Source organism: Anguilla rostrata, chromosome 11, assembly GCF_018555375.3.
Source record: "Anguilla rostrata isolate EN2019 chromosome 11, ASM1855537v3, whole genome shotgun sequence".
NCBI classification, from domain to species: domain Eukaryota; kingdom Metazoa; phylum Chordata; class Actinopteri; order Anguilliformes; family Anguillidae; genus Anguilla; species Anguilla rostrata.
Genome location: NC_057943.1, coordinates 23,735,183 through 23,746,512, shown reverse-complemented (window position 1 = coordinate 23,746,512; position 11,330 = coordinate 23,735,183). Strand labels below are relative to the sequence as shown.

Sequence of the window (11,330 nt, the reverse complement as noted above, 5' to 3'; positions counted from 1 at the left end):
AAGTTGGACAGAAGGCTCTAAGAACTCAGATGCACCCGAATTGACTCGAATCACAGCCCTGTCCTCTCTCGCACCCAGGGTATGCTGGGCTGTGTTTTGGGGCCTACCCCCCTCCCTTCCCCATTGCTGTTAGCAGAGTGGGTGTTCAGCGGTTTAGGGCGGAGGTCCTGCCGGCTCTGAAGGGGTTAACTCGGCAGCATGCGCTGCGATGCCAGCGATGATGTCATGTGGCGCTCACGCCCGTTTCCCGGCTGCCGCTGCTGTTGTGGCGGGCAGGGTGGGCATCTGGCAGGGGCCCACGCCAGCTGAGAACGCTGCCTGTTACTTCAGACGGGCGCGAGGCTGGGCTCCAGCACCCCTCATCCCCCCTTCCTTTAATATCAACTCTGTTAGCCACTTCTGCGCTTTAGCGACCGAGCTAAGGTGGGAAGGACTGCACTCAGAGTGTGCCTGATGCTCATTGTCACTGGGTGTCCCTTTATACGGGTGAGGCCTGCAGGTCTGTGGTCATTATGATTTCTGTGGGAACCCTGGCAAGGGACGAACTCTTAGTGCAGTGTAGGTATATGAGTTATGGCCTGCTTACCCGTCACCTGACAATATATCTTCTGAAGTTCCCTTATTTCTCTCCCACAAGCTGGGTTATAAGCCTGAAACGAGCGTTTAATCTGCCCAGGAATGCGTATCGGCAGCGCGGCGGCCGCCTTTAACGCCCCTGAAACGAGCGGCGCTCGAGTTCCCAGCGTCCCTCACTCCCTCCTGCGTTACTCCTCCCGCTGTCCTCGCTGAAGGACAGACGAAAACAAACCCGCGGGGTCACCAGCCCCCACGAGGTGGCCCTGCCCCAGTTTCCCCTGTCACCGTACACCTTCACACACACACTCTCTACACACACACACACACACTCACCACACACATTCACACACTCTCACACACGCACACATGCACACACGCACGCACACACACACCACACATCACACATGCACACACACACACACACGCACACACACACATACCAGGAGCACGATAACAGCATGTTCCGTCCCTATCAAGCACACTCTGTTGCCAATTACCCGGACTGTCACGCCAAATAAGGCCGGCGTGCGAACCGAAGGGGCTGAGATCACACCGGCGGGGGAGCGGGGGAGCCGGACGGGAGCCCAACGCCAGCGCTGCGGGGGGAGGGATCAGGGCGGATCTGTGAGGGTGAGAGCACCGGAGGGAACGCAGGGTGCTGAGACCACAGCCTCACGGTGCTGGGTCCTTTCTGTGCTTCTCTGGCGTAAGAGTAAAATTAGAAAATGAAGAGCGCGGTGGCTTTCTGAGGCTAATCGCAACTCTAAGCCCTCAGAGAGAGAGAGAGAGAGAGGGAGAGAGAGGCGGGGCTGTATGGCTGCTACTGTAGCGAGGAAAAGAACAGATCATTTTCGCCCTGATAAGGGAGATTTTCCAAATTTTTCAGAGTTCTTGTTTTGTTAACGTGAGGGACATTCAATTGTGTGTGTGTATGTGTGTGTGTGTGTTCACTCCAGTATCCTGTTTCAAGCTGGCTACTTTTCCTATAGGGAATCCTCGGTGCTGCATAACTTCCTTGGAGCCTGACCTTAAAAATAAGGCTGGCAGTTGTCAGATAGACGATTGGGAGGGAGGGAGGGAGGGAGGGAGGGAAGGAGAGAGAGAAAGAAAGGAGGGAGGGTTGGAAAGGAAAGAGCAGCGAGCAGCAGTGAGGCAGGCAGAGGGTAAACAGACCGCCACAGGCTGGGTCAGGGTTTCGTAACTCTCCGAGTCTCCTCTGGAACCGAACAATCAGGGATCTGTTCAGGGGCCGTGTGGGCGGCTCCCCGCTAGCCTGTCTCCCAGCGCGAGGCTCCGCGCCAGTCTGCGTTCGGCCTTCTCTCCCTCCTCACCGCTCTCTCTCTCTCTCTCTCTCTCTCCCTGTCGTTCCGCGCTTCTCCTCCCAGATAACGCTCAGGACCCGGGCCCCGCCGTCCCGGAGCAGTTCACGGGCCTCCTGCACGGATCCTCGCCCGTCTTCGAGTGCCGGGAGGAGCCCTTCAGAGAGGCCGCCGCCGCCGCCGCCGCCGCTGAGAGCCAGGAGCCCCGGCCGTCAGACCCCCCGCCCGCGCCGCAGCCCCCGGCGACAGCAGCCATGGCGACCGCCCCCCTGCCGGACCCCAAGGCCATCTACGCCACCGTGGTGCACACCAAGGACCGGGCCAAGGCTCGGGAGCGCGGGCGAGACAAGGACAGGGACTCTCCCTCGCCCGCGCCCCCCGCCGCGCCCCTCGGCCCGCCCCCCGGGCGCACGCGGCCCCCCGGGGACCTGAAGCTGGCCCGCAGCCTCTCCAAATCGGACTCGGACCTGCTGGTGTCCCCCCCCGGCGAGGAGGAGGGGGGGCTGGGCAGCCGCAGCGAGTCGGTGTCCAACTGCAGCGCCGGACACAAGCGGCTGGAGAAGTCGCCCTCCTTCGCCTCCGAGTGGGACGAGGTGAGCGCGTCTGGGGGGGCGGGGGGGTGGGGGGTGTTTAAATGACGTGGCTGGTCAGTTTTAGGGGGAGACGGGGGAGTGCTGACGCTCGCTGGTGGGCTTGGCGCTGAGGTAATGACAGCGTGGCAGGCTGATGTGCCGTTAGAGGGGTTCACTGACATGTTAGGGCACTGTCAGCTCACACTGCAGAGAGAGGCATGAACACATTCAGATAACAATGGAAGAAACACACACACACACACACTCTCTCTCACACACACACACACACACACACACTCTCTCTCACACACACACACACACACACACTCTCTCTCTCACACACACACACACACACACACTTCCCAGTACACACACGGTGCTTCCTCGCAGCTTGCGCTCTCCGCTCACACCCGCTACCTCCAAGCCGCCGGCGCCCCCCCAGCCTAACGGCCCTCACAGCCCAGCCCTCGCGCTCCTCCCGTAGAGAGGTCCCCCGTCGGCCCGTCACCCGCGCCGCCCCTTAGCGGCTCCCTATCCGACGTGACTGAGGCTCAGCGTAAACAACCAGAGCAAGCAGAACGAGCCTCCCACAGCCACCGCCTGCTTTCTCTGGCTGCTCAGTTTCGCTGGCTCTTGCTGTTCATGCTGGTTTACAGCTTTGAGTCAACAGCTCCGGCTGTTTTGATTTCACCCCCCACGTGCTGAGTCTTTATAATGGACAACAACCTTAATCACGAGGGTCATCAGAGGTCTGTGTGCCAGGCAAAGGGGCTTCTGTTACCAGGAAAGTATGTGTTCCTGCGTATGAATGTTTGTCTGTGAACTTGGGCGTGATAGCCTATCGGGGGCCAGTTGGGGATACCCCCTAATGTTCCATGGCCGTTCCTCCTCAGCTGATGTTGTTTATGAAGTACTAGTGAGCTAGCTAACTATACATCACACATTGGCAGCTAAATGTACATAGCATAGCCATATTAGCTGGTAAATATATACAGCAAATGCACAATTAAACTAAAATTAAACTGTGTGTGTGTGTGTGTTCTCTACAGTTATATAGTTATATATATATAACTTTGTAGTTGCAGCTCTGCTTGGTACTGGGCAGGTCTGCCTCAGGCTCCCTCCCCTTATATAGAGTTCTCTGGGTTCTCTTGGCTCCTGCTTTACTCCCCAGGTGATATAGAGGTTATTAAAGGAGCGGTGCTAGATAGAACACACACACACACACACACACACACACACTCTCCTAGTCTCTGTCTGTCTGTGACAGCGTGTCTTACCCGTGCCGATGGAGGTCACAGGTTTATTCCATCACAGCACAGATGTACTGTCTGAACTTGAAACAGTGTGTTTTTCTGGCAATTTTCTAGAATAGATTTTTTATTTGAAAGCTCAATTTTTGAAAGTCCTCATGTGTGTGTCTTCAGTGTGTCCTTAAATGGACAAAAGCTGTTGTTTAGCCTGCTGTGATCAGGCTATTGATCTTGGTGTGCTGGAGGCGGTGGGGGAGGGGTTACTTATAGAAGTCGAGTGATTAGCGACGCCTCGCCACAGCGCTGTTGTTACGAATCAATGTCACATGACCGGTCGTCACCCGGGGGGCGGGGAGGCCGTTTTCCCAGAGTACACCTCTCTGTGGTCCTTTGATTAGCAACTGCGCCCCGAGGGTCGTTTGCGTGCGCTGGCTTCATCTTGCCGTGTGTGCGGAGGTGATAAGGTGCGGAGCGCTCTGGGTTGCGCTGGTTTATCAGTTAATGGTTCATTCAGTCAGCGCATCCAGGGACTCACTGGAGAAATAACATGACAAACTAATGCGCCCATTCAGGAAGATTATCAAAAGGGTGAGTTTGAGCATTTAGCACATTAAACGATGTTGTTTTAAAATAATTGTATTAAATTTTAATTTGACGTTATGTTACCGGGTGTTTAGACTGACTGAGGGGCTCTTTCCACATGGTGTCTGTAGACTGTAAGGAAAAGCAGAAGTCTTGTTGGGTGTGTGGTGGGGAACGAGGGCAGCAGGGACACGCGGGCCCCACTGCGCGGGACGTCCTGCTCTCCGGGGCGTTGCGTTTTTTCGGCGGCCTGTGTTTTCTCTCTCCGGCCCGGACTGTTGACATTCCCTCCTAACGCCCCCCTCAGATAAAGCGTCCCATAAAGCGTCCCGCTCCGAGCCGAGGCCCACATCCCGCGGCGCTGGCGCAGGGGGTGCGGTTTCGGGATGGAGGGTCGCAGGCTGGAGGCTCTTAGACGCTGGCAGAGTCGGCACACTCCCTGTCAGCACTTCAGCGGGTGACGGGACGGCGGTGCTCACAAACTTGGCACAAGGCGTTCCACCTCGCTCTCCGCCGCTTGAGCGTGCCGCGCGTAGCTCCTGGGACGCCGTGCAGAGAGCGACTGCGCGCCCGAAGGTCACGGGCCGACGCAGGTCGGAACCGATCCGATAGAATCCGCCCCGCACGGGCGAGAGAGAGCGCGGCACGCGCCGCGTCCGGCTTCCGCGGTGTCAAGGAAACGCGGTCGAGCATCGCTCGCCGGGCCAGCGCCCGTCGTGCCGCCAAACTTCAGAACGTCAAAAAGAAAAACTCACAAATCTTCCCTCCTTTTTGTGTACTCACTGAATGTTGATTCACTTTTGCATTTTGATACGGTTGGCCTTCAGGTTGAGTGCTCTGGCCTTTTTTCACTTAGCGTTTCATTGCTCTCGAGGATCAAAACAGAAAAGGAGCCTTTGGTCCAAAAAACCCTCGTTTTGATATTTTAAATCCAAAAGCAAGGCCCTCGATCTAACGTACTCTTCTCCGTACTCCCACCCAAAGCTTTTGTGTGTCCAGCCCTTGAGCCTGGTTCCTTCCAAGGTTTCTTTCCATTATCACAGGGAGTTTTCCCTTGCCACTGTTGCTTTAGGCTTGCTCCTGTGGGGGTTTAGGCCAGGGTTGTCTGTGAAGCGTAGTGTGACAATTGCTGTGAAATGTGCTATATAAATAAAATTTGATTGATTGATTGTGCAGTGGAGAGGCAGCAGGTGGAGGTTCACTGAAACGAGCTGTAACGAGCTATGAAGATTGACCATACAGCTATCACCAGTTCTGCTATGTGAAGGTGTAGCAGAAGACCTCCTGTCTGGGTCAGTTAGAGAAAGGCTTTAGTAAGCCAGGTCCTCATGAAGGTGTCCATTAGCAGTGACTTGTCACTTGTATGCTTGAGATACTGATTGACCATCCTCACTGTGTGTAAACACACTCCAGACCTCCCTTGCTCGCTAATGTTGATGAGTTCAGTGACCTGGGTAATCGGTAATGGAGGATCCCCTGATGGAGCACACAGCTCAAGATCCCACTAGCATCAGGGCATGGTTAAATGCTTATATACAGACGTACTCATCTTGTAGGTGACTGCTCTTTGTATTTGGTTGTACAGCACGGCCCCACTTATAGGGTATGTGTCATTTTGGGATCTTATTTCTGATTTAACAGCCAATGAGAGCCAGCGTTGGGCTGGTATTGCGCCCTGCCTGGCGGTGTGTTTACACGTTGCTATGCTGGGCTCCGTGTCTTTGTCCCCGCACACGCGTGCGTCACGTGTCTTCGCTCTCGAGCGCCGACGCCTGCAGCGCAGATGTAGGAATAATACCGTTGATAACTCATAGCTCCAGTTCAGACGGCTGCATGAACAGAGCGCGCATTGAAATGGCTTTAGATAGAGACGTGGAAGGAATCTGAGAAATCACTCGCTTCCTTCAGAAAGGGTTTGAAATTGCTCTTCTGCCAATGCGTGAAGGGTGCATTATGTTGAGCGAGAAAGGAGACTTTGTTGACGTTGCTTTACCATACATTCAACGGAAGGAAAAAACTGAACTCCGCTCAACCCTCGCATCCCCCCCCACCCACTCGCTCTCATTATCTTCTGGGGGGAATGTTCACAATTGAAGGAATACTCATCAGAACTATTATTCTTACTTTAAGATGGGCCTCCACATTGAGATCATGTGAAGGTACATAGATTAATTATTCTGATTCATGTTTTGACTCTCGAATGCAAAGATGGCTGCAAGCAGAACAAATCCTGTTCCCATGTTGTTTTGATTAAATGGCTTGTTGTGACCTGTCAGAGAATTGAGGCGTCTGTTTTGTGTTGCGTGTTGTTGAGGGGACATGTAACTGTGTCTGCTCCAGTGATTATCAGATTGTTCCCTCGCTTGCTATACTTACCGCACCAACCTCCCTCCCAGCTCCTCCATTTTGTGAGCTGGACAAATAAGAACTGCTGCCATTTTGATTACACTGACCAATCGGGTTCCAGTTTTTTTCCCGCTTGAATGAAGCACTGCCTCTGTAGAGCGTGATCTATAGGTGCAGACACATTCTCACGCCACTCCTGCCCCAGTCCCCTGTCTGCGACCAGCACAGCTCTCATTGTTACTGTTTACTGCAGGCGGGCACAAGCGGGGCGTCCAGCCGCCAGACCGCAATGGCTCTGCTCTTAAATCTTTAATGCCCCTCCTTGGATTTCCGCCATTACTTTTTTTAGTGCTCCGGTGTGGTTTTCGGAGAGGAGCAGCCCTGCGGCCGGCCTGCTGGTGCTCAGGGCCCAGATTAACACCGGTGATTAACCCCAAAGAGGGGTCTGAAGATCACTCCGGTGGAGTAGAGTGGCTCTGACCACACGGTACAGCGGCAAACTCTTTACTGTTTTTCTCGTTTTGTTGAATGCTAAAAACAGATCAAGACGTTCGGTATAGAGAATGTGGCCCCCGGCGTCGTTCCAGGCACTCTGCATCTTTGAGAAAGTGACGGGGGAGAAGCGCTGGTTTGTGTGTGCAGCCGGCGAATCAGAGAGCTTGCGCTGCGAGGTTTCTGAAGCGTCTTCTGAGCGGGCGCGCTGAGGTGCGAGCGCCGGCGCGCCCCGCTGGCTGGCCCCGCCCCTCGTACCCGCCGCCCCGCTGGCTCAGGAAGCCGCCGCTGACGTGCCGACTTGCTCCCAGGAGAGCTCCGACACCGAGGCTCTGAGATAAGGGCTCTGCGCCTTCACCTGGAGCTCCCTGCCTGTGCGTGTGCGCTCACGTCCCTGCTGACATTAGCGCTGGCTCGGTGAGGACTGAGTGTTCCCTGTTCCAACGCACGTCCCATCAGCTGCCTCGTGATTGGTCGGCTCCCGGCGTTTGGCTGGAAACCGCTGCCGCTCGCGGGACAGTGTGATCCAGGCTTGCTGGCCTTGGGCTCTGTGGAAGATTAGACTAATGCAGCGTTTCCCACACGCTGGCTGCCACAGCTGTGCCCTTCAGGCCCCGGAGGGACGTCCGTCCGCGCGCCTGCGTTTCTATGGCAGGAAACTACACGTCACTGTCCGATAGGGCGTTCCTCCTGTCCGTCTCGCGACGCTCGATAGTCCCGCCCACCGATGGAGTTTGGCAGCGCACCGTGTCGCCGCCTCCCGTCCCCCCTCAGGAAGACGAAGAGCCTCATTTCCAGCGAGTGGAACATGCCCCCTTCATCTATAACCAAGCACTTAAACATCCTCTCTGAGCGCAAAGTGAGCAGCCAGAGTGTGTTCATTAGAAGTGCTGTCACTGCAGCAGAGACGTATAGTCACAGACCTCTGCTCTGTTTATCCTGCCTGTGCACACACACAAACACACACGTGCGCATACACACGCGCACACGCACACACACAGGCATACGCATACGCACGCAAACACAGACACACGTACACACACACACACGCACACACGCACGCACTCAGGCACACACACACACACGCATACGCATGCAAACACAGACACACGTACACACACACACACACACACAGCAGTTTGGCACTGGACATAAAACACATTTGGTTATTGGAGCCTTACTCCTGTCCAGTGTCTTTAATGAAAATGCTGGAGGGGGAAAGTAATTGCCTAATTACTGACTTGCCTCCCACGTGCACACAGGCCCTAATATGTGCTTTCCCCCGAGCCACAGGGCCTGACCTCCAGCCAGAGTGTCCAGATTAGGCCTTCAGAGTGGGTGTGCTCTGAGTCCTGCTGCTCTCAGGAATCGCCCTGGCTATTAAACCTTTGCCACAGGACTGCCTTCCAGATTTCCTCTAGAGGAGATGGTGCACCACCCCCGCCCCCCCCAGCTCTCATGTCACGTCATTCTGATTGCGGTCAAGCCTGGATTCTTTTACCCATAATGCCCTTCTCCCAATGCAGGTCTCAGTCAGTCTGAGAACTCAGTCTTGGCATGGCTAAACGAGGGACTTGGGGAATCGGTATTCTCCATTGCATGATGCTGTTCCTCCTGAGCAACCCCCCCCCCCCACAGCCCACTAAATATTCATGAGCTCTAAATCCGGTTCCTCGTCCCAGGATGCACTGGAGCGAGATTTAATTACGGAGCTCGCCTGCCTTCTTACCCCGGATTTGCACGGTCGTGCGGCGTAGAAACACGACGTTTCAGAACCTGTGTTCATCCTCCGCCAAGCGAGGACAGAACCGCACGCAGACGTCCCGCGGGGACCAGGAGAGCTGCACACAGACGCGTCCCCGCGGGGACCAGGAGAGCTGCACACAGACGTGTCCCCGCGGGGACCAGGAGAGCCGCGCAGACAGCGGGGAATCCCACTTTCCCTCAGAAAGTCTGGGCTCTTTGAACGGTGCCGCTGCAGAAGTCAGCAGTCGCTGCTTCCTCCGGAGAAACTGAACGGGGAACGCGCTGGATTGGTTACTTCTCCGTTCTTTGTGCCGCCCCCAGAAAATCTCTACAAAACGGAGCATTTTCTTTCTTTGTTTTTTTGTTTTTGGCCGTTCCCTCCGCTCCCCGCCTCCTGACGTGCCTCCCTGGGGGGCGTGCTCTCGGCGGCCATCTTGTTGGTCACGCTCGGCTTCCCTGGGACACTCGGCCCGACCGTGTGACAGCGTGTGGGCGAGAGGTCCCAGGACACCACAGGCCTTTCCATTGTCCGTCTGAGTCCTCCTCCACCTCTTCCTGTTCTCACACACACACAGACACACACACACACACACGGACACACACACACATACACACGGACACACACACACACACACACACTGACACACGGAGACACACGCCCACGCACACACACAGACATACAGACACACGCGGACAAGTGCTAATGCATGTACACACAGAAATTCTCTCTCTCTCTCTCTCACTCTCGCTCTCAAACACAGACAGAAATCGAAACCAATGCATTCACAGAAGCGCACACACACACACGTGCACACACACAAAAACACAGAGCCTAATTCTTGGTTTCCATCTGAGGGGGATTTGACTTGCATGAGGCCCTGAGCCCGTGTGTGTGTGAGAACACAAAGCCGGCTCATGACTTGCTAATGCAGGCCCCGCGTCGGCCCCGCGCTCACGCCGGACGTGACGATCCAGGGGGCGCATTGTGTGGGCCTACCCGTCCAGCCCGGGCTGCTGGTGCAGGGGAGGGGAGGGAGGGAGGGAGGGAGAGAGAGAGAGAGAACGTGTGCGAGCGTGAGAGTGGGGGAGAGAGAGAGAGGGGGAGAGAGAAGGGAGAGAAGGGAGAGGGGTCCACCAGAACCCTCTGCGCTCGCCTCCGGGAGGACGGCCCCCTCCGGCACCGCCATGGCCGCCGCCAGACCGGCGTTTGTGAGTAGCGCTCCGCCGCCGCACGCCCCCCCCCCCGCCGCGGGCCGTGCGCTCAGGGCAGGGCGCTGGGGCTCTTCAGCCGCGAGGCTAGTTTGTGATCGGGAGGCGAGGGGTAGCCCGAGCTGGAGCTCCCGCTCCTTTCGCCCCCTTTTTGGAAGAGGGGAGAGGAGGCTGTGGAGTCGGCTGGAATCTCTCGCGCGGAAGCTTTTTAAACGAGATGAAGCATTCCTCTGCAGATCTGCAGTGCTGGGGTTAAGGGTCACGCCCTCGTTTGCAGGGTGACTGTAGCTAACTGGCTGCAGCTAAGCGTGTCGCGGGAGAGCAGAGCGTCGAGGCTGGCGGGAGGGGTCTTCACGCATGCCGCCGCCCGCTCGGCTAATTGGCGTGCGGCCGCACGTCTTCCTTGCAGTGTTTCGGCCGCTGTTCACGTTGGGGGAGGAAGCTGACGGATCTGAGGAAGACTCACCCTCAGGGTTCCGCTGTGCCATTCAGCGGCTGGCAGCAGTAATCCCCGCCCGTCGTGGGGTCTGCCCGTCGCGGGGTCTGCCCGTATATACGCGCTGGCGGCCTGTAGGAGCCTTTTCTGGCTGCTTTTGGGCGCTCAGGTGCAGACTCGGGCTCTGCTTTCATTCTGCAGCGTGTGAGTGTGGAGTTTGAGAGCGTCCGCCTGAAGTGTGTCTGCTCCTGCTTTTCTCTTTTACTCTTCTGTGGACTCACTCCTTCTGAGAGCCGCTTTAAGGAGACAGCCGTGCTTTAGAAAAGCAGTGAGTGGAGGTGCTGAAAGAGGAAGAAAGCAGGACGGGAGGGGGGATTTGGAAGAGTGGTTTTTTGACAGACAGTGACTGAAGAGAAGCATTTTAAAGGATGGAGATTTTGGCAGCCAGACGAAGGGGGTGAGGGAGGTGCTGAAAATGAGTGAAATATTGAGAAAGGGAGCATCTTTGACTTAAGGATCTGTCTCTGCCGCGCTTACCAGTGTGGATGCTGATGCAGTATTGTAGTTTGTGCCCCAGAATCCGTTCCTCCTGTGTCGCTGTGACATGCTCAGAGCACCTGTTGATTGTGTTAAGCTGTTGATTGTGTTAAGCTGTTGATTGTGTTAAGCTGTTGATTGTGATGCTCTGGCTTTGCTCCTGAGGGAAGAGTGCCTGTGTTTCAGTAGCCGCCCGAGTCTCATTGTTACATTCTAAAGCCTGTTTCTCTGGCCAGCTTATGTATGCACCTGCTCAGAGTGT

General features: G+C 55.9%; 1 protein-coding gene across 6 annotated transcripts in view; it reads left to right on the top strand.

The window, feature by feature from the left end:
* The window catches only part of LOC135234348 (ankyrin repeat and SAM domain-containing protein 1A-like), a 102,250-nt gene that overhangs the window by 49,756 nt on the left and 41,164 nt on the right, over positions 1-11,330 (top strand). For all 6 annotated transcript variants that reach the window (XM_064298854.1, XM_064298853.1, XM_064298852.1 and 3 more), the window contains one exon: positions 1,962-2,488. In XM_064298854.1, coding sequence (XP_064154924.1) covers positions 1,962-2,488 — 527 coding nt within the window. The remainder of the gene's footprint in view (positions 1-1,961; positions 2,489-11,330) is intronic.